Here is a 26,621-nt window from a genome sequence, read left to right on the forward strand (position 1 = left end):
CCCTGAGTTAGGAGCATCTGCTGGGTGCTTAGTGCACCTGTAGTTGCAGAACACTTGTGATAGGATGAGGAGTAGGGGTTGGAGTATTACCCAGTCGGCGTTTTCAGTGTCCCTGGTTTTGCTTCTATGGTACCATTTTACATTTTTCCATATGTTTTTCTCTGTGTGTCTCTAACGTATGTGGTACTAATGAGTATCCAGAAATAGACTCAAGCTTGAATTCGTAAGTAACAGTGTAACAAAGAAGTCATACTATCTGAACTTAGAAGTAGTTTTGTCATCTGTTAAAAAGAAGTCCCATTGCATTTTTGTATTGAATGTGTGTCTATTGTGTGTAAAAGAGAGATTTACTGATACTGTAAGTGCGATCTCTATAATTGTAGATTGCTGATGTAGAGAAATGTCTGTTATTTTTAAATATGTCTTATCTTTAGCTGTTGAAACTTTCATTTTTAGTTTGTCAAGTTTTCCAGTTTTTATAGTTGTTCAAGACTTACTAGAGGGCCCGGCGGCGTGGCCTAGTGGCTGAGGTCCTCGCCTTGAACGCCCCGGGATCCCATATGGGCGCCAGTTCTAATCCCGGCAGCTCCACTTCCCATCCAGCTCCCTGCTTGTGGCCTGGCAAAGCAGTTGAGGACGGCCCAATGCCTTGGGACCCTGCACCCGCAGGGAAGAGGTTCCAGGTTCCCGGCATCGGATCGGCGCGCACCGGCCCGTTGCGGCTCACTTGGGGAGTGAATCATCAGACGGAGGACCTTCCTCTCTGTCTCTGCTCCTCTCTCTGTATATCTGACTTTGCAATAAAAATAAATATTAAAAAAAAAAAAAAAGACTTATTAGAAAGGTAGATTTATAGAGAGAAGGAGAGACAAAAGATCTTCCATCTGCTGGTTTACTCCCCAAATGGCTGTACCAGTCAGACCTGAACTTATCTGGACCCAGGACCCAGGAGCTTCTTCCGGGTCCCTCACGCAGGTACAGGGTCCCAAGGCCATCTTCCTCTGCTTTCCCAGGCTATAAGCAGAGAACTGGAGGGAAGTGGAGCGGCCAGGGCTTGAACTGGTGCCCATATGGGATGCCACAATTGGAAGTAGAGGATTACCCAGTTGAGCCAATGCACTCGCCCAAAAATATTGTAGTTTTTGCATTACTATTGGTTTTTGGCTTAACAAAGGCTGTTTTTCTTGTAGAAGGCAGTATCCTTCTATTCACAGCTGTTACAGTTTTTGTCCTTTTAAAGTTAGGAATGAATATTGATTTATCAAATACCTTTTTAGTAGCTCTTGAGGTGAATGTGGTTTTTTATCAACTTTTTTTTTTTTTTAAAGAGAAGGATAAGAGAGAAAATCTTCCATTGACTGGTGCACTCCCCACATGCCTGCAAAGGCTGGGTGGTATCAGATTGAAGGCAGGATCCAGAATTTTTCCAGGTCTGCGGCTTGGGTGTGTGAGCCCAAGGGCTTGGGCTATATTCTGCTGCTTTCCCGTACATGGTAGCAGGGAGCTGAATCAGAATTGGAGTGACCGGAACTTGAACCAGTGCCCATATGGGTGGGATGCCATTGCTGACCCTGAAATGAGTGTTTTCATGTTACCTACTGAGAATACTAAACTTTTTTTCTAATATTGAACCACCATAAAACTTATGTGGAAAGGCTGATTAATTAATTAAGCTTCAGTTGAATTCTGTCTCCTGTTTGTAGAGTTCATGATTCCAGACAGATTGACTAGGAAGAAATTATAATTTGCAAAGTGATGCCTTTCGTGGTAGGATTAATTGAGGTCATAATAATAAAACTTCATTAAAGTGTGTATCCTTTTCCAGGCGTGATGTTTTTTTGTTTCCTCAAAATTAAAGACAGAGGGAAAATGATACCAGCAAATGGGTTTTAATTCTAATCCCCCCCCCCATTAGAATCTAAAATATAGGAACTCTCAGCTCAGAAAGGCCCATAATTTAATAAGTGAGAAAGTTCAGAGGCGCCACTGCCGTGCGTGCTGCAGGAGGTTAGGCCTGCCTCCATGGTGCTGTTTGCACCTGCCGGCTTTGCTTGCAGTGCAGCTCCTTGCTCATGTGCCTGAGAAGGCAGCAGAAGGTGGCTCAAACACGTGGCCCCAGACACCCTTGGGAGAGACCAGAGTGGAGTGCCAGGCTCCTTCCTGTCTTTGTCATGGCCCAGCCAAGCTGCAGCTGCTGTGGTCATTTGGGGAGTGAACCCCCAGAGGAAGATCTCCTTTTTCTCTGTATCTTCCCTTCTTTCTGTAATACTGCAAAGAAAAAAAACAATTGTTGCTAGAAATGACTTCTCAGAAGAATCAAGAATCACCTTCGGATGTCCTGCAGGCAGCAAACGTTTCAGCCAGTGTGTGTCAAGCTTCTTAGGATGTACTCATTTTATTGAAGTGCTGTTGAAACGAATGTTTGGTAGTTTTTATTGGGTATTTTTCCTTCTCAATCACCTAGGCATTGTATGAACTTCTCAAATGTAACCATAACATAAAAGAAGCAATTGAAAGGTACTGCTGCAACGGAAAGTCATCTCAAGGTAAGAAACACGGGCTCAGATCCGGGAATTCACAAGGGAGGGTCCCAAGGAGCTGGAGGAGGACACAGCAATCCTGGACACTTAGATAATGTCTGTGGTCATCATAGGAAATAATGCGTTCCTTTTCTTGCCCTGTATTTTTAGATTTACCACAGATTGTCCAAATATAATTAATTATCCACTGTCACCTCCATTTGCCTAAAGAAATAGTTACAGAAGAAAGCAGACCTCAGAGATGGCATTGTGTCCAAAGTAATTGACGAAGAGTGATTTTATGATTTCATTGAAAAAAGGTTGTTTTTAAAACTGGACAAGAAATGAAAAGACTAAAGATTAAAATATATATAATGTGTTCCACTAAATTTATTGGAAGAATTGTGTTTTTAGTAACCTTGTAATAAGTTTGCAGTCCTTACATTTTGTTTTATCTATCCCGTAACGATTAGCTTACAGAATTTATCATGGTTTCCAAATTAATTTGTATTGTAGCTTTCATGAAAAAGATGTAAAATGCAAATACTAATACATAAATGCTTAGAAAAATACCAAACTGAAAATAGTCTTTTGAGGTGCTTTCCCATGTAGAAGCTGGTTCTCTTAAAAACTTATTTTAAATTTGGGCTTGGCACAGTGGCCTAGCAGTTAAAGTCCTTACCTTGAATGCCCCAGGATCCCATATGGGCACTGGTTCTAATCCTGGCAGCCCCGCTTCCCATCCAGCTTCCTGCTTGTGGCCTGGGAAAGCAGTCGAGGATTGCCCGAAACCTTGGGACCCTGCACCCATGTGGGAGACCTGGAGGAAGCTCCTGGCTCCTGGCTTCAGATCAGCGCAGCACCGGCCATTGTGGTCACTTGGGGAGTGAATCATCAGATGAAAGATCTTCCCCTCTATCTTTCCTCCTCTCTGTATATCTGGCTTTGCAATAAAAATAAATGAATCTTTTAAAAAAATTATTTTGAATTCTCAAAACTAGAAAACTAAATACTAGTTTCTTCCTTAAACTGTTCTAATTTATATTGTAGGGTACCTTTAATGGCTTTGGGCACCTGGATCCCAGTATCATTGAGTGAGATTATCAGCATTAGCATCTGGAAAGCTTAATGGATATAATATTTTAGAGCATGGACCGGTTCCCAAATGTATTTCCAACCTTAAGTAAATTTGCATTGCTTGTATCTGTAAAGAACTTAACAGGTTTGGTATAAAACTGAAATATGGCTGCTTTCCCCCATCAACAAAATAACATTTCCCTCCCCCCAGATAAAAGTAGTGTGTGCATGTGTGTGTGTACATGCATACTTAAGGAAAGCAAGACTTAATTATGGAAAAATGTTAAGTTCTTATTACACAAGTCAGAAGAACAAAATGTTTATATTTTTGTATTCTAGTTTTTTAGAGTTTTTTTAAACAGTGAAATTTCCAACATACAAAACTCTGTGTGTGTGAGAGAGAGAGACACTGTGTGAGTGCACATGCGTGTACATGCAAGATAGCAAAAATAAACACAGGATTCATGTAAAAGTTTTGAGGCCAATGAATTTTTTGTAATTGTTTTTAGAAGGAATGACTGCGTGGACAGAAGAAGAATGCCGGAGCTTTGAACATGCACTAATGCTGTTTGGAAAGGATTTCCATCTTATACAGAAAAATAAGGTAAATACAGAAATTGCCTACTAATTACCATGCATATGAGTGACTAATTTAGAATTCATTTAAATCAGAAAAAAAGGCAACCACTTAATGTTCTCCAACCATTAGCATTCCTAATATCACTCTCCACATGTCTAGAATTTGCTCATGCAAGCCACTCTGGCTGCTGCAGGGCTTGCTGACAGTGTCCGTATCATTTGACATGGTGAGCCTGATAGTAATAGTCACAGAAGTTGTGTTTACTACATTTTTCAGGATGTCATGCTCTTACATTTTCTTAAATGGATTTATTTATTTGAAAGGCAGAGTTCCAGAACAAGAGGAAGAGAGAGATTTTTTTCCATCAACTAGTTCACCTCCCAAATGACCACAGCGGCTGGGGTTGGCCCAGGCTGAAACCAGGAGCCAAGAGCTTCCAGCAATAGGGCCATCTTCCAATGCATCCTCCAGCTGACGACAGGGGGCAGACTTGATGTGAGGCAGCGCCCTGGGGGATGCCAGCATTGCAGGCTGTGGCTTTACCCACTGTACCAACCCCTGCATGTTTCCTTGACAGTTATTTGTTTTTAAATTATTCACACAGTTGTGACCTCAGAAAATATTTTTTCTTCAGTAGTAAGAATTTTAGGTGCTCAGAGAGGAAACATAACTAAAAGCAACTAAAAATATATCTCAACAGCATGAAATACTAGTAAGAATTGTGGAACAATGAAAACTCTTCATTAATATCAGGTGAGAATACAAAATAGTATAGCTGCTTTGGAAGGACATTTGATAGTTTCCTATAAATTAAACATACTCTTAGTGAATGATTTAGCAACAAATAGTTGCCAAAACCTGACCCAGTCTGTTCTTTGAGGTGAGTGGAGCGACAGGACTATTAACTCAGCATGGAAAATGAGTGAGCTGTCAAGTCACATGCACTCAGAAAAATGTGAGGGACCTTAGAGACCATTTCTAAGTGAAAGAATCCAATCAGCAAAATCCCCTGTAATGTGATCATTTGGAACGGCCAGTCTGCCAGTGACCACTGGTTGTCAGGGATTGGGAAGAAAGGGGTGCAGAGGCAGAGCACAGAGGGCTTATGTGCAGTCGAGCTGTGCTGTGGAATATGTCATGCATGAACAGACGTCTCCATCCAAAACCCAAAGAATGTAGCTCAGGAATGACCTTAATGAAGACTCTGGACTTGGAGCGCCCATGTTGTCAGTGGGGCTGGTGTATTAACAGATCAAACTGATGTTGGATGTTGATGGTGGGGGAAGCTGTGGCTGTGTGGCCACAGGCTCTACGTGGAAGCTCTGTCCCTTGCTCAGTTTTGCTGTTAACCTAAAAATACTTTTAAAACTATGTACTTATTTATTTGAAAGAGTTCTAGAAGGGGAGAGATACAGATAGTGTGCTGGTTCACTCCCCAAATGGCTACAACAGCTGCAGCTGTGCCAGGCTGAGCCAGGAGCCTGAACCAGACTGAGTGCAGGGGCCCAAGTGCATGGGATGTTTTCCACTGCTTTCCCAGACACATTAGCAGGGAGCTGATTTGGAAGTAGAGCAGCCAGGGCTTGAATGGTGCTCATATAGGATGCTGATGGCTTAACCCTCTGCACAGCAATGCCAGTCCTTATAAAATACAATGACCTTACAAAATACATTCTATTTTAAGAGAGAGTGTATTTGTCACTAATATTTTTCAATAATCAGTTCGTTTTAAGACGCTTTGTTTATTACCTCCTCATCTAAAGGAAGACAGAGTGCTAAAGTTGGTATGTGGACAGACCAATATTTTATGCCTTTAAAAATTAGTAGATTTTGGGTCTGGCGCCGTGGCCTAACGGCTAAAGTCCTCACCTTGAACGCCCCGGGATCCCATATGGGCGCCGGTTCTAATCCCGGCAGCTCCATTTCCCATCCAGCTCCCTGATTGTGGCCTGGGAAAGCAGTTGAGGACAGCTCAAAGCCTTGGGACCTTGCACCCGCGTGGGAGACCTGGAGGAAGCTCCTGGCTCCTGGCTCCCAGCTTCGGATTGGCATAGCACCAGCTGTTGTGGTCACTTGGGGAGTGAATCATCGGACGGAAGATCTTCCTCTCTGTCTCTCCTCCTCTCTGTATATCTGACTTTGTAATGAAAATAAAATAAATCTTTAAAAAAATTAGTAGATTTTATTTTTGTAGAGCAGTGTTAGGTTTAAGCAAAATTGAGTGAAAGTAAACGGTTCACATATGTCTTTATCCCTAGAGATTCCCGTATTACCAATTTATATCAGTGTGGTATGTTTTGTACAGTTAATGAGACAATAATGATATATTATTAATTAAAGTAATGATTTACATTGAGATTATATGGGATTTGTATAGTTTGTTTGTTGTTTTTTGAAAAACAGAAGTTTTCTTTGCCGAGTGACCAAGTGTATGTAAAATGCAGAGGGCAGGGGAAAGCGCCCCCAGGAGAGGGCCAGGAGGTGGGCGCCTCTTGAAAGGAGAGAGGGAGAGACATCCCAGCTTGTATGTTCTTTAGGAGGTCTTTTGTATTTAGAAAGCTGAGCCAGGGTTGGGGGATTTTCCATCTGCCTGATCATTCTTTAAGTGGCTTCCTGGGTGCATTAACAGGAAGCTGGATCATAAGCTTGGTAGCTGGAACTTGAGGATGGGATGGCAGCATCACACGCAGCGACTGAACCCACTGTGCTGCAGTGCTGACCCCTGTTCTGTTTCTGTGTTTTGTTTTAAAGCAATACCGATTTGTTTGAAATGCAAAGTTAGAGAGAGACAGATCTTTCGTCTGCTTGTTCATTCTCCACATGGTCAGAGCAGCCAGTACTGGGCTGGACCAGAGCCGAGAGCATCTTGCAGGTCTACCACACAGTTGCAGGGACCCGAGCTTGGGCCATCTTCCTGTGTTTTTCCCTGGTGTGTTAGCAGGAAACTGAAGTGCTACAGCTGGGACTCCAGCCAGTGCCCATATGGGATGGCAGTGCTACAGGTGGCAGTTTAGCTTGCTGGACCACAGCACTGGCTTTGTGGGTGCATTTATGGTGTTCTTTCCTGTTCTGGTGATCTATTTGTTTCCTCCTGCTGATACCATACTTCCTTGATTCTCGTGGTTTTCCTAAGGTTGGGTAATATCAGTCCTTGGACTTCCTCCCTTTTGCTTCAGCTGTTATAGTAATCATTTTGGGTCTTTTTCTTTTCTGCATAGACCTAGTTGATCAATAGCCTCAAGCATATTTGCTAGTTTTGTTCGGGATTTAGTGAAGTTGGGAAGAACTGACGGCCTGACAGTTATGTCTGTGCTGAGCTGTGGCTGTAGACTACCCCTCCGCGTGTTTCTTTTCTGATTTCCTTAGAGTTTAGCAGTTCTGCTCATACAGATCATGTGTGTATTTTGTTACATTTGTATCCAGATACTTAGTTTTTGGGAGATAGATGCTAATATAAATGGTGTGGAGGTTTCAACTTCTCATTTGTGAAACATAGGAAAGCAGTGCACTTCGTATAAGCCGTGTATCATATAATCCTCGCTGTAATTGTTTATTAGTTCCAGGGGATTTTTGTTGATTATTTGGGATCTTCAGAGATAATCATGCTATGTATGAATAGAGGGAAGTCTTTTTCCTCTTTTGCAGTGTGTGTATGTTTTCTTTCTCTTGTCTTACTGCATTAGCTGGACATGATATGATGCTGAAAATTTCGTGCTGTTGGTGTGTATGAAAACCTGATGTTTTCTCGAAGATAACATATTTAATATAGCTACCAACCATTTTTAAAGATGACTGAATTATAGTTTTATGTCAAAATAAAACCGTCAGTTTTGTATTTACAGATTTACTCTGTGGCAGACAGGATGGCTCAATAGCCTAAACTTCTACCTTCAAGTGCTGGCATGCCCTATGGGCACCAATTTGTATCCCAACTGTTTCACTTCCCATCCAGCCCCTGATTATGGCCAGGGAAGTAGTAGAGGATGGCCACGGCCTTGAGACCCTGCACCCACAGAGGAGACCTGGAAGAGGCTCCTGGCTTCAGATTGGCTCAGCTCCAGCTGTTGTGGCCATTTGGAGAGTGAACTAAAGGATGAGAGATGTTTCTCTCTGTAAATCTGCCTCTCAAATAAAAATAAATAGATCTTCAACATAAATGATGTTTTTATAAAAGAAATTTGACCCTTAGGGCCTGGCGTGATAGCATAATGGCTAAATCCTCACCTAGCATCTGCCAGGATCCCATATGGGCGCCGGTTCCTATACCGGATGCTGCACTTCCCATCCAGCTCCCTGCTTGTGGCCTGGGAAAGCAGTCGAAGACAACCCAAAACCTTGGGACCCTGTAGCTATGTGGAAGACCTGGAAGATTGACTCAGCTCCAGCCATTGTGGCCACTTGGGGAGTGAACCAGCAGACAGAAGATCTTTCTGTCTCTCCTTCTTTGAACATATCAGCCTTTCCAGTTAAAGAAAAACAAAACATTTTTTTTTTAATTAACCACTAATTTCATGAACAATTATGTCCTTCCACTTATCAACTATTTTAGGGACTAGAGATACATCAGGGAATAAGACAGAAAAAGGTCTGTGGCTCCAAGAAGCCTGTATTCTCCCCAAAGTTAGTGATGTTTATTGAAAGGTGTACTGTATTACCTGGTTTAAAATGCTTGTGCCTATATTAGTGACTTTAGACTGCAACCCATTCAGCAATCAGGATAAAACTGCAACACTTTTTAATTTTAATACATATGAAACAGGAAAGTGTTTTTTGGGTTACAGATAAAGCTTGTTGACTGTGTTTGTGTATGTCTGTGACTGTATGTGGTTAGACGAGCCCTCACTTCAGAGTGGAGCCATGTTGTCAGGTGAAATTGTGTAATTTTAGTTATTACTGAATTCTGTTAGAGCTAAGCGCCAAGCATATTGGAAGGGACCTGACTTTAGTCAGCACACCATCTTGCTGTCTAGATTGCTGATTCCTTTCTGAAGGGTTCCTAATCTCTTTTGGATAATGGAACCCTTTGGTCTAATGAGTCTACATTCCTTCTCCCCACAAAAAGTATGTGTACATATAACTTTGGGAATTAATAGTTCCCTGTGAAAGTCATTTTTAATTCCTTTAAGAGTTGGTTAATCTAAAGTTAAGAAATTCTGTTGTAGCCATAGTAATCAGTGAGAATTCAGTAAAGAAAAATGAAAACGGCCAGCATTAAGATTTTTCAGTAAAGGTATAGGATAATTTCTGCATGCCTGTAAACTGACACATTCTTATTAACAACAACAACAACAACAAAAACTGTCTTGGGCTTTTGTTAATGTAAATACGAATACAAGTGTTCAGAATTGCGCAATTGAGAAGATGCAAAATAAGTTGCTAAAAAATGAGTTCTGTTTGTGGTTTGTTTTTAAAATCCAATGTTTTTCCTTAGGTGAGAACTAGAACAGTTGCTGAATGTGTCGCATTTTACTACATGTGGAAGAAGTCTGAACGCTATGATTACTTTGCTCAGCAGACAAGGTTTGGAAAGAAACGGTATAACCATCACCCTGGAGTCACGTAGGTACCGGGCTTGACAAGACTGGCTGGTGGTTTTCACTGTGATGTGCAGTTCTAAAATCATAATGCTGTGTTTCACAGGGACTACATGGATCGTCTGGTAGATGAGACAGAAGCTCTGGGCGGGACGGTTAATTCTCCAGCCCTACCTCCCAGCCGGCCGGAGCCTGGTCCTGATCAGCATATGAGCATTCTCAACTCCTTCACTGCCAGTGACTTGACAGGTACAGTGAAGGCCTGTGTGTGTTCTTGCCGAGTTTATGTTAGAGGACCACTTACTGAAGCCGTTTCCCATTTCTTTTCAGCTCTGACCAACAGTGTAGCAACTGTCTGCAACCCCGCGGAAGTGAATTGCTTGGATGATAGCTTTCCTCCACTGGGCAACACACCCCGTGGACAAGTAAATCATGTGCCTGTTGTAACAGAAGAGTTACTCACCCTGCCCAGCAATGGGGAAAGTGATTGTTTTAATTTATTTGAGACTGGATTCTATCACTCGGAGCTCAACCCAATGAACATGTGCAGTGAAGAGTCAGAAAGACCAGCAAAGAGATTGAAAATGGGACTTGCCGTCCCCGAATCCTTTATGAATGAGGTGTCTGTAAATAATTTGGGTGTGGACTTTGAAAATCACACACATCACATCACCAGTGCCAAAATGGCCGTGTCTGTGGCTGACTTCAGCAGTCTGGCTGTCAGTGAGACCAATGGTTTCATCAGTGCCCATGCTCTGCATCAGCACACTGCCCTCCACTCCGAGTGACGCAGCAAGGAGCTCCCAGCGGCGGGCGTGCAGTGCCGGTAAACTTGAGGGGAGCGATCAGGTTTGCGTAGTCTTTCACTGGAAGTTTGAACCTTTTTCACTATGACATCAGTGATGTCAGTATGTATAGAACTATATCTTGATTTATCAAGAGTATTTTCATTTTTCGATCCATAAATGTGGAAATGAACTATGATCAACAGAGTTGGGAACTAAGATTGAACTCTGTGGTGCAGCTTTAAGCTCTGCTTCTCTTCCTCATCCCCCAGTACCTCTTCCCTGTGCCCTGTTTTTTTTCTGTTCCCCACTGCCCTCACTCAACGATTTTAAAACCTGTAGACAGAGGCCACCAGCTCAAAACCAGCACAGATGTTCTGAACTGAATGGGGTGGCTTCTTTTTGTGTAAATTCCTTTTGCCGTAATGGATGCAGTGGAATAACAATGTTTACAGGTACCAATCCCAATCCCTGCTCAATGTAGCATTTTTTGTTTTTTGTTTTTATTTTTCTGGTTTATTAATAAAAGCAGGGGTAGGTTTCTTTAAACTGCACAAACATGCAAGGATTTTTTTAAAATGGAAACTTCTCTCATGTTATTCAACCAGAGCACTTCAGTTTACAAAACAGCAAGTCCATCTTTATGGAAGCCAGCATGAAGAACTGTGTGCAAATTATGAAGACGTTTGCTTGGATCCTGTTTCAAAATTCTAGACCAGAGCTACCGTATGCAGAATGGGTCATTTTACTGCCGGGATGTTTCTGTGTAACGTCACTTACTGGCTAAAAATTCAGCATTTGAAAATGTGGTATCGTGTGGGGTTTTGTCCACCATTGTCAAGATTGTAAGCTTCGCTGTCACACTGGTCATTGATACTTTAGTTTCTCCTGAAGCGGTTGGCTTGCAGAGGCCCTGTCTACCAAACCCAGGATGTTGCCACTCAGTGGTTGGCATTTTGGGACACCTCTGAAGTTGTTTGTAGGACTGCAGTTCAAAGTGTTTATGTTTAGAGGGACTTCTAGATTTTACATACCATGCAGTAGAACCTTGAAGTATATTTAAGCTATTTTGTTTAGCTTAAGCAGTTGGAAAAAAATGTGAGTTCCTATCTGAAAGAGAATGGTACGTTACCACTTTAAGTTTTAAAAAGTGAAAGATATTCAGATGCATCTCACACCCAGATTTATTTTTATTCCAAACATTGTGAGTGAGAAGCCATCGTCGTAAACTTTGGCCATTTTTACTCTGTGGACATGCATCTTTAAGTTATAATAAGGTGAATCAAACGATGTGTAATACAGTATTAGGATGTAATAAGCTTTGCTTTTATAGTACAGTTAAGACATTTTTTGCACCGTCTTAATTAAAAGTTTTGATTCTTAATAGTTGTGTTGCTTTGCAAAAACTGAAGTGTTTGTCTGCATTGCTAGTGTTTGTAACTGAGTTGCTTCAAGGTTGTGCTGCCGCGTAGCTGGGATGTAGTGACCTTAGTGATCGAAAGGGAGGGTATTTATTATACAACTGTGAACTGCAATGACATCCTGTTTAGGATGATATGTATTCTTAATTTTCTTTGCAGCAGTTTAATGAAGATTGCTTTGAAGTGTTTACGCAGTAGCACATTTCCTATAAATTTAGTTTAGCACAGTGGACAAAAGTAGTTAAATTAATGATAACTTGAAATCAGTCTCTAATTTATACATCTAAAAAACAGCATTCCTGTATGCACACAGTAAGTAATGGGTGGCCTGGGCTCTGTGTTGCTTTTCTGGTATTTTTATCCAAGTTGTCAGCTTCTCATTGCTGTGTTGTGCTAAACTTTGAACCTTATTTCTTTCATTTTAAAAATCAGTACAGTTTTCAATAATTTAGTAAGATACTGACCATAATTTTCCATTGTTAGAATGCTAGATTTCACTCTGGGTTTACAGTGGCTGGTCTGTATAAATAATTTACACAAAGATGACTGAATGCTAATACCAGTTGCACTTAAATGAACACCCATTCTCATTAGCTGATGCAGTAATATATTCAGTTTATCTATGCATTGCTGGGATCTTGATATAAGATGGAAACTTGTGTTTCTTATCTAAAGTTTTGATTGTCAGCAAGTTGAATGGACACTTTAGTTATTTAAATAAAGATTTTTGACCAAAATCCAGAAAATGGTATGAGAGAAAAATAAATTCCAGCTAGTTTAATAGATTTTTAAATGCCAACCTGATTTTAGCCTCTTAGAGAGTGCTGACTAGCTGGTAATGTTTACTTTTAATTCCTTGTTAAAATGAGGCAATAATTTGCAAGATTTTTGTATATATCTGTAAATTCTTCATATCTTTTTAGATCTAATTCAATATTTTCTGACTACTTCTACCATGTATAATACCATTTTGTGCATGCTTGATGTGACATTCATAAATTGTACCACTATGACTTTATCCATGTAAAATAGCTATTTATTGAATTTTCTTTTAAAAGCTGGATTTACTGGTTTTTTTTCTCTGTTGAAACTTCTTAACAGAATTTGTTACTGTTTATTAAAAGAATTGCGTTTGAAAGCATGGAATATCTGATTTGCGATCATATGAAACAATAATGCCTTTATTACTAAGTGTTAAGCACAATTCTTATAACAAACTGTGATAAATTCTTCTTTTCCTTTTGCCACATTACTTTTGTATGAACAAACCAAAAATTGATGGTGAGCATTTGCAGTGTTGCCTGATACATCTCTTCTGTACAGGGAATTGGAAGAGGACAGCGGATTCATTTAGAAGTGTAACTGGTGCTGTGATTATAGCAATACTTTACTTTTGCTAGTCATACTTCATCTTTTTCATGCTAGCTTTTTTTAAATTTTGGTTTTCCTCTTGTCATCATCAACTGCTAAATTTACTTGAAGGATGTAGAATACTGCATAAAAAATACTGAAGTCTATATAATTAGGTCAAAGAATTGTGCAGTTGTTCCTTTTTAATTTTTAAAATTGAGGGTCACAAATATTTGAAGACGTTAGCTCTGATAGAGCATAGTGATACTATTTAACCAAAGTCTGTAGTAAATATTTCAACTTTGAATGTAAACTAACAAGTAAACCTGACCACCAAGGAGATGGCTTGCCCGGAGTTTTAAAGCACATTGCCTGCAAGTGGAAACTGAAATAATTTATAATATAAAGTATTGACATTGCTATGTTTTTTTTTAAATTTCCTAATTTTTTCACTAAAAGGAGGAAGCTATTGGTTTTATTGTTACATATGGTAGACATCAATATTCTTCTTAGATGAACAGTGATTCCAGTTGTCCCAGTTTGAGCTAAGTACCCTGTGAGTATAAGATAAATTAGTGACAATCAGAACAAGTTTTAGTATCAGAAGTACGAGAGGAAGTTGCTGTTGTTGCATTGATTTTAATATTTGTATATAAACACTGATTTTTTTGAGCATTATTTTGTATTTGTTGTACTTTAATACCCTGTACAGTTCCAGAAATAAAAATCTGGAAATCTTTTTTTTTCCCCATTGGTTTGTGTGAATATTTGCAAAAAAATAATTTTTTTAACTTAACAAGTGTTCAGTTATACAAAATATGTTGATATTGTGCCATGGTTAAATTGCTTTTAGGTATAGTAAATATTTGATAGGCAGATAATAAAGTTTGTAGGTTGTTTTCTTCAAATCCTCTATAATGGTTTTCATGTAAACTTCTAACCATCCAAAGGGAGGATTATGCTGTTTATGTTACCAAGCACAGCTCCGGCTGCTGTGTCTTTTAACATGACATGATACCTGAAGTTTGATTAGACACTGACAGACTCATATTTATGTCCACTTAACAGTCATCTCTTACGCTATTCATAGTTTCATTGAGTGAGGCCTTGAATCTTCCCAAGGTAAAGATCTTGTCTAAGGCAATTTTCAGAAGTTTATTCCATATTTCATCTGTTATCAAATGAAACTAGAGGTTTCCTAGTTCCATGTTTTTAAAGATTATTAATTTATCTGAAAGGCAGAATTACAAAGAGAGAAAGCCCAGCATGATAGCCTAGTGGCTAAAGTCCTTGCCTTACATGCACTGGGATCCCATATGGGTGCTGGTTCATATCCTGGCTGCTGCACTTCCCATCCAGCTCCCTGCTTGTGGCTTGGGAAGGGAGCCCAAAGCCTTGGGACCTGGCACCTGTGTGGGAGATCCAGAAGAAGCTCCTGGCTTCAGATTGGCTCATTTGGGGAGTGAACTGGCGAATGACAGATGTTTCTGTCTCTCCTAATTTCTGTAAATCTGACTTTCCAATAAAAAAAATGTAAAAGATGTTTATTTTTTAAAAAAAGATCCCATCTATTGGCTTTCCTCAGATGGCCGCAGTGGCCAGAGTTGGCCCATTGGGAGCTGGGAGCTTCATCCAGGACTGGCACGTGAGTGGCAGGGGCCCAAGCAGTTGGACAATCCTCCGATGCTTTCCCAAGCACATCAGCTAGGAGCTGGATCAGAAGTGGGGCGATGGGCTTGTGAACTGGATGCTGACATCTTAAGGCAGTGGCTTAATGTGTTATGCCACAATGCTAGTTCTTTGTCCCATTCTTAATATGCAATGATTAGACCCATTTTTTACAAAGCAAAGAAAGGATCACACGGAAGCAAAAGTCTGACTTCTCTAGTTACTTGTCTAAAATCACATTCCTTCATTCAGATCCCACAGTGGATCTTTGTCGTTCTTTGGTGGATCCATCACAGAAGTACCTGCAGAGGGGCAAGGACAGATTGTGAACTGTGAATTGTGAACTCGGCCAAGTTCAAACAATTCCATGGAGCCTGAGAGCTACATTGAATTACTTGGTGCTTTAGGGAAGGAAGGAAAGAACCCTTGTTTGGAAGCACAGTAATTAATGATTTCTCAGCCACCAAAGGTCATGTTGGCTGTAGTTTTCATCACCAGTTGGCTTTATAATGCAGGAAACATGGTGTCTGGATTGGTGTGGACTGTAAATGTCAATAGGATAGTTAGGCAAAGCCCTCACTGAGAACAGGATGGGGCTGGAGGGAGTGGGTGGGGGACAGTGAGCTTTGCAAGAAGAGAGCAGGTTCCCTGAGGCAGTTAAAGCAGTGGCTAGAAGGTGAGGGAGGCTGGGCTGGAGCCAGCAAGGGGCACACAGTGAGGTCCGAGGGAATGACCACCCCAGCCTATGTTGACTGGGGCTGTGTCCAGTCCCTCATTCAGAACTTCCCTTCATGATACCTTGTGTCAAGGGAACAGGAATGAAAAGGAAAGGCAATTAGAAATCTGGAAATTGCAACCTGTTGGATGAGCAGAGCTGCTGGCCCCGCCCTGAAGGTGAAGGTGACCAGTCTGGTGCAGGTGACAGGCTCCTTCCCCAAGTTAGAAGAAAGTTTTGGAGCAGAGGTCGCGTTTCCTGGTTTTTCAGTTTGGTTTTCTGAATCATTCAGGGTTGTGGATGTAGAGATGTTCAAAGAGGAGAAAAAAACAGTATAGTGACCTCACCTCTTAACCACGAAGAACAATCTTTAATACAATTTGCTCATAACAGCACAACACTTTTTGACTTTATTCTATAAAATAAGTTTTTTTCAAGTTTCTATACAGCCACAATACTACATGAATTGCATGAATTGCTGATGTGTGGCTAAAGTTTTATAAACTGCCCCAAAGATAATACAAAATAGAAATTTAAATTCACATAGTAGGTTTTATAAGCTGTTGTATAGTTAGGAGAAGACCAAATTGCATTACACATTTGAAGTTGCAATGAAGCTAATTGCTTTATCATGAAATTGGAACACAAGACAAAAAAATTCTGTCCCAGTTAAGTCTTGAAATGTTTGTTCTACAGGTGGAGTTGGAAGAAGTGAGCCACAAAAAAAAAATTGAAAATTAATAACTGAGTAGAAAACCAATTTCTAACTTACACAGTCAGCTGACAATTGTAAAATAGTTTGAAAAAAGCTCTTCTCCTTCTTTGATATCCCTGAGGGCAACAAGAACAACACATCGAAGTGAGCTGAAAGTAAAAACAGAAAAACAGATAAAGTGTAAGTATGTGTTAGCAGACTCAAGTTTATATCCCTAACATAGCCAGTGTGAGTTCAATAGCTGTAATTCTCTTAGATTCCTCACATTTTAGTTGATGTATTTGTCTTCCATAAGGGACTAATTCTTTGCTCATCCCTCATGCAGGTGTTCTAAAGTAGAAAATGTTTATTCTCTCTATCAGTTGAAAGGACCACAAATCAGTGTTTTACACCATTGGTTGCCTCTTCTGAAAATGTTGCTTCTATGTTTGGGCCCCCTAAACTGGCATCATGAAAAGGATTTTCAAATATCATTACAGGTTAGCTTTCTTTTATTAATGGTGCCTTGTATTCAGAAAGATGAGAACATTACTTAATTGAAATTTTTAAAATACTTTTTCTGGACACTATAAGACATTGAGATGCACATCTTCAAAGCTCCAATGGCATGATTTCCCAAAGATATGATCTATTGGCTTCAACACACATGTAGAGATTAAAAAAGTAAAGTTTTAGGTAGAGGGACTAGTCTACATTTTGAATGGCATTGATCTTAAAAGTACAATCTAATATCTCCCATATTTTATGAAGTTTACCAGTAACTCAATGAAATCCTATATAGGTATCTTCCTGCAGCATCATTAAGAAACTCATTGCTCTCCAGCATTATGTTTAAAAATGGATTTTGATTTGTGCTGCCGCTACAGCACAGCAGGTTAGGGTGTTGCCTGCAACTGGAGAAGGAGACCTTCCTGGTTTATTCCACAAATGGTTACAACATCTGGGGTTGGGCTGGGCCGAAGTCAAGACCCAGGACCTTCATCTCTGTCTTCTACATGGTTGCAGGGGTGCAAATACTTAGGACATCTTCCACTGCTTTCTCAGGCACATTAGCAGGGAGCTGGATCAAAAGTGGAGCTTCTAAGGTTCAAACCAGTATCCATAAGGGGAGGCCAAATTTCAGGCAGTAGCCAAACTGCTACACCAAGTGCTAGTGCCTAAACAACTTGTCCGAGCAAATACATATTTTGGAAATACAACCCAAGACAGAAGAGAGGAAATTCTGTTTGAGAAGACTAACCTTTGCTTGTCAGAGCTGTAGGCAATGTTGGGAAGATACTGCTTCAGTTCCACAGGAAAAAGGGCAGGCACATCAAATTCCTGATAGCAGACGTTAGCTGCTCTGTCTAGGAACAGCACGCAAGCGTTAGAAATGATACAAAGCCATGGAAAACAGTACTGGATTCAGACACTGGATGTATGGTTTCCTAAATCATTCAAAAGTGATCAAAATAACTCTTGGGTCACAGGTACTGTTAGATTTGATATATATTATACTAAATAATAAAATTTAAAATATTTACAATAAAGAGATACACTTGGTTTTATATACACAAATATATATATATACATATACACACATATGCTCTAATGTTTGCTTTTTTTAAAAAAGATTTATTTATTTTTATTACAGTCAGATATACAGAGAGGAGGAGAGACAGAGAGGAAGATCTTCCGTCCGATGATTCACTCCCCAAGTGAGCACAACGGCCGGTGCTGTGCCTATCCGAAGCCAGGAGCCAGGAACTTCCTCCAGGTCTCCCACACGGGTGCAGGGTCCCAAGGCTTTGGGCTGTCCTCAACTGCTTTCCCAGGCCACAAGCAGGGAGCTGAATGGGAAGTGGAGCATCTGGGACACGAACCAGCACCCATTAGGGATCCCAGAATATGCAAGGTAAGAATTTAGCCACTAGGCCATCATGCCGGGCCCAAAATAAATGTTTTTTTTTTTTTTTTTTTTTTTTAAAGATTTATCATTTTATTACAGCCAGATATACAGAGAGGAGGAGAGACAGAGAGGAAGATCCTCCGTCCGATGTTTCACTCCCCAAGTGAGCCGCAACGGGCCGGTGCGCGCCGATCCGATGCCGGGAACCTGGAACCTCTTCCGGGTCTCCGACACAGGTGCAGGGTCCCAAAGCTTTGGGCCGTCCTCAACTGCTTTCCCAGGCCACAAGCAGGGAGCTGGATGGGAAGTGGAGCTGCCGGGACTAGAACTGGCACCCATATGGGATCCCGGGGCTTTCAAGGCGAGGACTTTAGCCGCTAGGCCACGCCGCCGGGCCCAAAATAAATGTGTTTTAAAGATAAGTTTACTTTGGTACAAAATTTATGAACTTCATGTTTAGGAGTTTTCAAAGGTTTATGGAAAATGTGTACTATGAAGACAATTATGCATGGATTTCACAATTATAAGGTTGTATTGAAGGTAAAGACAAATAACAACAGAACACTAAAATAATAATAATTAAAAAGGTTTTTGCCATCAGCTACCCTATATTCACTGCAGAAACATAACAGAATCCAAACAATGTATATCATTGTATATTAATATTTTCCAAATTCTCTGTGATATCTTCTCAGAAAGTGATGTTTGCCCAGGCACTTTAAATATCTAAGATGATATTTAGTGATATCATCGGTATTGAGTGATATGGAAAAGAAAGAAAATTAACCATTGCAGTACCTTCTGCCAGTCTTTTGATGCCAACTTACCATTGGAACAATTGTTGACATACTGTCCTACGGCCAGTGGATTATGAATGTCTGACGTTAGCCATGTGCTGTCACTCATTCTTAAAGGGCCGAGCCGATCCCTGCCATTGCAAGATCTGAAAGAGTTGAAAGTGTTCACTTTGACTATTCTTGTTTCTTAAAGTACCATTCAAAAATACAAAGTTAAGTCTTGAACTAAACAGTTTCCCTCGAGAAAATTGTTTTGTCTAATCAGTAGGACAACTAAGCTGTTATACAGCGATTAATGAACCTATTTGTGTTTAAAGTACACATGCTGCTGTTCATAACCATTGTGGGAGGTGTGGCTGTGTCTTGAATAACTAAATTTTAATGTCAGTTTCACTTACCTGTACACAACTTTTGATATTCCTTTGTCATTTCCATCAATGAGTACACCATCAAGGCATCTAAAAATAAATGGATTTCCAATGGACTGGAAAAAGATGGGTTCATACTTCTGATATACTGTGCCTATTATACAATAAGACAAACATATTATGCTAAAATTTAACAATTACAACTACAATAAGGATCTTTTCTGTTCATTACATAAAATAGAAGAATTAGTTTTGTTTTTTCCATAGTTTTCTAACATTTGACCTCTAACCTAAAATATCACATACCCTTGGGTCACCTTTCCCCTTAAAAAGTGAGTGCTAGCTAACAGGTACTGCACATTACCAACTTGTCCACATTGCAAAATAAAACATGAGTATTGGCTAACAATATCACATTTTAGACTTTGTTTTACAAGTTATAGATTCATATAACATTTTTAAAACAGTGTGATTAGACATCTATTAGAGAGATTTTTAAGAAATGTATTTTTAAAATAATGACATATCATAAGGGTACTTCAAAATTTCATGGAAATGGAATGGACAGTTTGAGTTTATTTTGGTACATGAAACATCTGAAATCCAGGAATATATCTTCTCCACATATTTGCAAAATTATTGTTTTTTAAATTTATTTGAAAGGGAGAGAGATCTTCCATTTGTTGGTTCATTTTTCAGATGGCTACAATGACCAGACCTGGGTCATGCTGGAGCCAAGAGCCTGGACTTTCATCTGCATCTCCCATGTGGGTGGCAGGAGCCCAGCTAGTTGGGCCAAAATCTGCTCCCCTCCCAGGCACATTTCCAGGAAGCTAACCTGGAAGTGGAGCAGCGGGGACTCAAACCGGTGCTCATGCGCTACGACAGTGTCCCAGGTGACAGCTTAACCAACTATTACACAAAGGCTCTTGGGGAAAAAAAATGTTTGCACAATAAACACAGCAACATAAGCTCTTATTCTTTAATTTTCTCATGTAGTTTTTGAAGTATTTTTGTAGATGAATATGAAATTTAGACTTGTTTCTCATTTTACTAACAAAGGAAACAAGAGAAACTTAATACATATCGTGGGTTTCTGTTCCAGGCACAGTAACCCACTTAATTATATTAAAACAGCATAATTTGTTTGTTGGCCTATTTGATTTTCACAGGCTGACTCTAGGGGAGGAAACTGAGGTTTTGCGTAGGGACACAAAATTAGAAAATACCAGAAAATATTTTTAAAAACACAAGTCTATGTGACTCACATTCCCACACACTTTCCATGCTACTGTAAAGAAGCTGTTCTACCTTCCAACTGGAGAAATAGCAAGATGCCTTTATTTGGCAATATATGGGTTTAATCTCTGCCTTTTGCATTTTAATCCATGACATGCAAAGACATTTTTTAAAAATGTATGTATTCTAGATGCAGAGAGACACAAAGGCAAGGGGAGAGGTGGCATAGGGTTATCCCACCGGCTGACTCACTTCCCACATACCTCCAGCCAAAGCAGAGTGCCTGGAAACTCAACACTCCGTTTTGTCCTCCCATTTGAGGGACCTGACTACTAGACCGTTTGCCTGCTGCCAGCCATGTGGAACCCATCAGCAAGAAGCTGTAATCGGGAGGGAGTCAGGCCTTGAACCCAGCACTCCTGTCTGGACCTGGGTCTCTTGCCTCGGATGCTACCCACCAAGCTCAACACTGGCTCCCACAGCAGTTTTTTCTTTAGTTTATCAAATAAGCCAAATTGAGTTAGTGTTGTAATTGCTTTCTAAGTAATTTGTCTAATTAAGCTATACTATATTCCAAATGTAAACATTAGAAAAGTTTCCTTTCAAAGTTATCTTTAAGAAATATTTTATCATTTGAGAAAGAGAGAGAAAGACATCTTCCATCCACTGATTCACTCCCCAAAGGGCCACAATGCCTAGGGGTGGTCCAGGCCAAAGCCAGGAGCCTGGAGTTTTCTATGCCAGTCTCCCACTAACAGGGGTCCAAGTACTCCAGCAATCTGCTATTGACGTCTCAGAAATGGAGCCATCGGGACTCAAAACAGTGCTCTCCTACAGGATGGTGATATCACACACAGCATCACAACACTGGCCGCCAAAAAGTATTCACTGAAACAAATACTCCAGGACATATTCTAACATAGAACGTTATTCACACATGTGCAACCTAGACTTTCAAAAGTCTATGGAAGGGCTCGGTGGCGTGGCCTAGTGGCTAAGGTCCTCGCCTAGATCCCATATGGCCGCTGGTTCTAATCCCAGTTGCTCCACTTCCTCTCTATCTCTCCTCCTCTCAGTATATCTGACTTTGTAATAAAAATAAAATAAATCTTTAAAAAAAAAAGTCTATGGAAACACGAGTTTTCAGTTCAACCTTTAATGATGATAGATTTTCTCGGTATATAGCAATAGATAAAAAATGCCAAGCGAAGTACTAATTGTGCTATTACCCGGATACATAGATACAACCGCGCCTTTTGGTACCAATCCTTCAGTCACGAAGACACCTTTTCCAGCGGAAGTCAATGAGCTAGTGGCTCGGGTCACACTGAAACCCAAAGTCTTATACATTATTTCTTCAGGTTTAAACGTATTTTGCTGCTGTTGACTATTTTCAAGCAGTTTTTCCCTTTGATGTTGAACTGTCAGCAGGTCTTGATATTTTGACCTAACAGGTGCAGGAAGCATGGCCAAGGTATCTGATTGCTTATGGAAATCATTTAAGAATAGAGCCTGAAAAACTTTCAGTAATGTGCCCAGGACATCTTCGTCTGAAATAAGCTTGTCTCTGGATTCCTCTGGAACATACCGAAGGGTCCTGAAAATGGGAAAAGTTTCTATTCACTACCCTTTAACCGAGAAAAGTCAAGCTGGCCTGACACTCCTGGGTGCCTGGCCTTAAAGAATTCTGTGTGTGTGTGTGTTGTTACTCTCTTACGTTTGAAGGACATGAGGCTAAGAGGTCCCAGGAAAAAAGTATGGTTTAGGGTCACCACCTCCCAACCATCGCCTCACAAGGAGCCCAATCTGAATCCAGAGCTGGCAGATGCTCCACACACTAGCCCCTTTCTGAAGACGAGAAGATACTTGGCCACGGGAGGGTCCCAGGGCCCCAACAAGAACGCAGGAATGCTACCACACAGAGACTCCTCATACTGCAAAGGCTTTTATTGCTAAGCTTGTCAAGGAAAGTGTCACGCTGATTCTCTGCTCCTGTCCCAGGAGTTCAAACTTTAATGCCGATCACTTCGATTTTGGTAACTTGATCATTTAAGCACTAGCTGTCATCCCATGGCCGAAGCGGACGGAGTTCCCGCCTCAGCCTCTGCAACAAGCCGGTCAAGGAACATGCGCTCCCCAAGTTAGAATTTTCTGGAAGCTCGGCCGGCAGGGACAAGGGCCCACAGCCCCCTAGTCCTCAGCCAGGGATGAGGTACTGATCCGGCACTTGGCACAGTCTTCTTTACAAAAAATAAAGTCGCTATTTTTTTGCCCCAACTAGTAAAGACAGCATTAGCGAAAAGCTCGCCGGAGACCCCAGCCACACAGGCCTTGGCGGGGCGGCGGACACTCGGTCAGCGCCCGCCTCGGAATCCCACCTCAGCCACTACCGCCTCTGGGACCGCCCTCCTCATGGCCCCGCGCGGCCTGAGGCTCCACCCACCGCAGGCTCCGCCCTCCTCAGGGCCCCGCGCGGCCTAAGGCCCCGCCCCACGCAGGCCACTCCATTTCGGCCCAGGGGCCCTCGGGCTCCTCCCACTACAGGCTCCGCCCCCCACAGGCCAACTCCACTTCGGCTGAGGGGGCCCTTGGGCTCCTCCCACCGCAGGTCCCGCCCCCTCAGGCAGGCCAGGCCCTTCGGCCGCCCCAGGCTCCTCCGCTCTTCCAGCTCAGGCTCCACCTGCCCCAGGCCGGGAGGCCATGGCGGCGTCCGTAGGAAGACGCCTCGGGCCTGTCGTCCCGCCCTCTGACCTCGGGTTGTGGCTTAGGTTCAGCGCGATCCAAGGAACGAAGCGGTACTTGTAACGGCGCCATCGTTGCCACAGGCCCCGCAGCAGGCGGCCTGGCATGGCCGGCCCTCGGCGCCGGGACGAGGGCGGTGCGCGGGCTCGGGCCCGGCCGGGCTGCAGCCGCCAGTCCCCGGGAGCGGGGAGGAGCTGGAGCCGCGCCGTCCCCGCCCCCCTAAGTCTCCGCCCCCGGGGTCCGGGGCTCCTGGGGCTCGGGAGACGCGGGCCGCGGGCTTGGCCCGCCGCGTGGTCTTCCCCGGGAGCTGCGGGGAGGTCCCCGGAGCGCGGCTTCCTCCACGCGTGGGTCTGCGGGCAGCGCGCCTGGTCGCCGGGCCCCGGAGCGCATTCCTCCCGCGGGGAGCGCGTTTAGGGCGCCGGTCCGCTCGGGTCCTTGTCGCGGCTGCCGGCCCTCCCCGGTCCCCGTTCAGCTCTTGTCTGGCATCCTTGACTCTCGCCGTCCCCTGAAACACGCCGTGATAAAACTGCATAGGCAGCATTTTTAAAAAAAGCCTTATTGAGGTATAATCGGTCTATCCCACACTGCCCATATTCAAGCGAAGACTTGGTCGTTTTCCTGGCGGGCAGTGCACCTGTGGGCTGTCGCCAACACCAGGAGGGGGGGCACATCCGCCTTGAAAGTTGCCTTTGGCCCTAGACTCCCTCCACTAGCCTTGCCCTCTGGTTTGGCGCGGTCGCTCAAGTCGTTATGATGTATTATCTTTAAGACATTCCTGGATCCGATTTGGTTTCTAATTTTGTATTTAAGGCCGTGAGGAAGTGTTAGTCTGTGGTTCTCTTGTAGTGAGTGGTCAGGTTTGGGGAGGAAAGCAGGGTGGCGTAGTTCCAGTGGAGACCAACTCCAAGAATCCCCCAGCACCTTCAGATCAACAGGTGTTAAGGAATGAATGTCTTGGGCGCAGTGTTGTGGCTCCAGGGTTCAACTGCCTGTTATGACACTGGCGTGCTCATCTGGGCACCGGTTTGTGTCGCAGCTGCTCCCGTTCTGATCCAGCACCCTGTTAATGGCCTGGGAAAAAGCAGGGGAAAGTGACCCAAAGGTTTGGAGCCCTGTCACAAAGGTGGAAAGCTGCCGGGAGATTTTTCCAGGTTTCCCGTGTGGGTGCAGGGACTGCAGCCATCTAGGGAGGGAACACTATCTCTGACTTTCAAATAAATCATTTATCTTAAGAATGAAGTCTTGGGGACCTGGCGTGGTGGCCTAACGGCTAAAGTTGTCTTGAACACGCCTGGGATCCCATATGGGCGCTGGTTCTAATCCCAGCTGCTCCACTTTCCCATCCAGCTCCCTGCTTGTGGCCTGGGAAAGCAGTCGAGGATGGCCCAAAGCCTTGGAAACCTGCACCTGCGTGGGAGACCTGGAAGAAGTTCCTGGCTCCTGGCTTTGAATTGGCTCAGCTCTAGCCATTGTGATTGCTTGGGGGATGAATCATCGGATGGAAGATCTTTCTCTCTGTCTCTCTCCCCCTCTAACTTTGCAATAAAATATAAAGAAATATTTTAAAAATGAAAAGAATGAAGTCTTGGTGGCATTTTTTTTCAGGCTGGAAGTTTCTGTTTCCTTGCTGTTTGCCTGAGTCAGCATGAATCTAAGCTAAGATCCTCCACACTAAACAGCTGAGCCTGCGGTGAAAGTCCAGGCTGATTCCAGGGGCCTGCGCACCTATGTTTTGTTCTAAAGGAAATCAAGGGAAGAAGCGGCGCCCGCGAATGCCTCCTTCTGTGTCACTTTACATTTTCCCGACACCCTCTAGATGTTAGAGACTGTTCCCCATTCCCTAGGAGCTGAGCTTTATGTGGATTTACCTGATTTGCTAAGTGGAGGTAATTCAGTTTCAGTAGTAGTAAGAAATGGCAAAGAAGTGCCTTTTAGTGTCCAAGCTTACAAGGAACCAAAAAGAACCTTTCCTATTTGTCTAAAATAATAGATTTTTCAATATATCCCTGGTGCTTTTGATATTTGTGCGTTACTAGCTCCTGAACAGTTTGTGAAAATATTGCAACAGAAATATGGTAAGGTTGAAGAAGTCTCTCAACCAACCTCTGCATCCTGTTCCGGTTCCCGTTCTGGTCCTTGCTGGTTCTTCCCAGCATTTGGTGCCATATTTACATAGCTGTGTGTGTGTTCGCAGTGTTTGGTGTGTCTTTAAATAGTATACCTTCAACTTTTGAAATTACTCAAAAATAGATCTTGGAGATCTGAATATTTTTCTGAATAAGTCTACATCATTTCTTCTAAGGTGTCACGTTTCAGTTTAATCTTTGCTGTAATTTTCTGGAAATTTTTCTCCTCTATTTTTGGCTCTCCAAGAATTTTTGTCTTAAAGGAACAGGAATATCAAATGCTTTGGGGGAGCTTCCCATGCCATTTCTTTTCATCTTTGTGTTCGTGTACGGAAGTTGGAGGATTTGTTGAATCATCCTTGGATTTTGAAGACCCTTCGGCCTGGTTGTGACTGTCTCTGGTCACATCCATGCAGCCATCATGAAAGCACCTTCCCTTCCCGTCTCATGTCTTGACTGACAAAGGCCAACTTCGGTTGTTGTGAGTTACCTATGACTAACCTGAGAATTTCAAGATCTTGGGGCTGACGCTGTGGTGTAGCAAGCTAAGCTTCTGTCTACAACACCAGCATCCCATGTAGGTGTTGATTCATGTCCCAGTGGCTTCACTTCTGACCTAGCTCCCTGCTAATGGCCTGTGAAAGCAGAGAAGGATGGCCCAGTGCTTGGACCCCTGCACTCATGTGGGAGACCTAGTAGCAGCTCCTGGCTTTGGCCAGGCTCTGGCCATTGCAGCCATTTGGGGAGTGAAATGAAAGATAGATCTCTCTGTCTCTCTCTCTAACTCTGCCTTTCTAGTAAAAGGAAATAAATAGTTTTTTTTAATTTATTTTTATTGGAAAGGCAGATATACAGAGAGGAAGATCTATCCAATGGTTCATTCCCCAAGTGGCCGCAATGGCTGGAGCTGAGCCAATCTGAAGCCAGGAGCCAGAAACTTCTTCTGAGTCGCCCACATGGGTGGGTGCAGGGTCCCAAGGCTTTGGGCTGTCCTCGGCTGCTTTCCCAGGTCACAGGCAGGGAGCTGGATGGGAAGTGGGGCTGCTGGCATTACAACTGGCACCCATATGGGATCCTTGCATCTTCAAGGCAAGGAC

General features: G+C 42.5%; 2 protein-coding genes across 5 annotated transcripts in view; one reads left to right on the top strand and one right to left on the bottom strand.

Moving 5' to 3' along the window:
- Window positions 1-14,015, top strand: part of MIER3 (MIER family member 3) — a 31,808-nt gene extending 17,793 nt beyond the window's left edge. The window contains exons 9-14 of one of the 3 annotated variants that reach the window (XM_058679958.1): window positions 2,465-2,546; window positions 4,106-4,200; window positions 9,608-9,735; window positions 9,817-9,959; window positions 10,041-10,536; window positions 11,104-12,087. In XM_058679958.1, the coding sequence (XP_058535941.1) occupies window positions 2,465-2,546; window positions 4,106-4,200; window positions 9,608-9,735; window positions 9,817-9,959; window positions 10,041-10,498 (906 nt within the window). In that variant the 3' untranslated portion in view covers window positions 10,499-10,536; window positions 11,104-12,087. Of the gene's footprint in view, window positions 1-2,464; window positions 2,547-4,105; window positions 4,201-9,607; window positions 9,736-9,816; window positions 9,960-10,040 lie in introns of all 3 variants that reach the window. The other 2 variants (XM_058679959.1, XM_058679960.1) reach the window with 2 other exon arrangements.
- Window positions 14,016-15,172: 1,157 nt separating this feature from the next.
- On the bottom strand, window positions 15,173-23,549 carry SETD9 (SET domain containing 9). Of its 2 annotated transcripts, XM_058680188.1 has the most exons (7): window positions 23,408-23,549; window positions 21,886-22,253; window positions 19,448-19,571; window positions 19,080-19,195; window positions 17,605-17,710; window positions 16,422-16,513; window positions 15,173-15,236 (listed from the first exon to the last, which is right to left on the bottom strand). In XM_058680188.1, the coding sequence occupies exons 1-6, from the start codon at window positions 23,503-23,505 to the stop codon at window positions 16,426-16,428; spliced, it is 900 nt and encodes a 299-aa protein (XP_058536171.1). In that variant the 5' UTR covers window positions 23,506-23,549; the 3' UTR covers window positions 15,173-15,236; window positions 16,422-16,425. The 2 variants fall into 2 exon arrangements, with proteins under 2 accessions (XP_058536171.1, XP_004583765.2); XM_004583708.3 differs by lacking the exon at window positions 15,173-15,236 and having other exon boundaries at window positions 16,125-16,513.
- Window positions 23,550-26,621: the final 3,072 nt, after the last annotated feature.

This window comes from Ochotona princeps, chromosome 23 (genome assembly GCF_030435755.1).
Source record: "Ochotona princeps isolate mOchPri1 chromosome 23, mOchPri1.hap1, whole genome shotgun sequence".
Taxonomy (NCBI): domain Eukaryota; kingdom Metazoa; phylum Chordata; class Mammalia; order Lagomorpha; family Ochotonidae; genus Ochotona; species Ochotona princeps.

What these genes read in the sequence shown, in the direction of transcription:
- SETD9 (XM_058680188.1), bottom strand. Translation starts at nt 23,505, where the DNA reads ATGCCAGGCCGCCTGCTGCGGGGCCTGTGGCAACGATGGCGCCGTTAC. An exon ending in AACCTAAGCCACAACCCGAG is followed by an intron (nt 22,254 to 23,407) that starts GTCAGAGGGCGG and finishes TCCCATTTTCAG; the next exon opens with GACCCTTCGGTATGTTCCAG. An exon ending in TACAGCTCTGACAAGCAAAG is followed by an intron (nt 16,514 to 17,604) that starts GTTAGTCTTCTC and finishes TTTTACTTTCAG; the next exon opens with CTCACTTCGATGTGTTGTTC.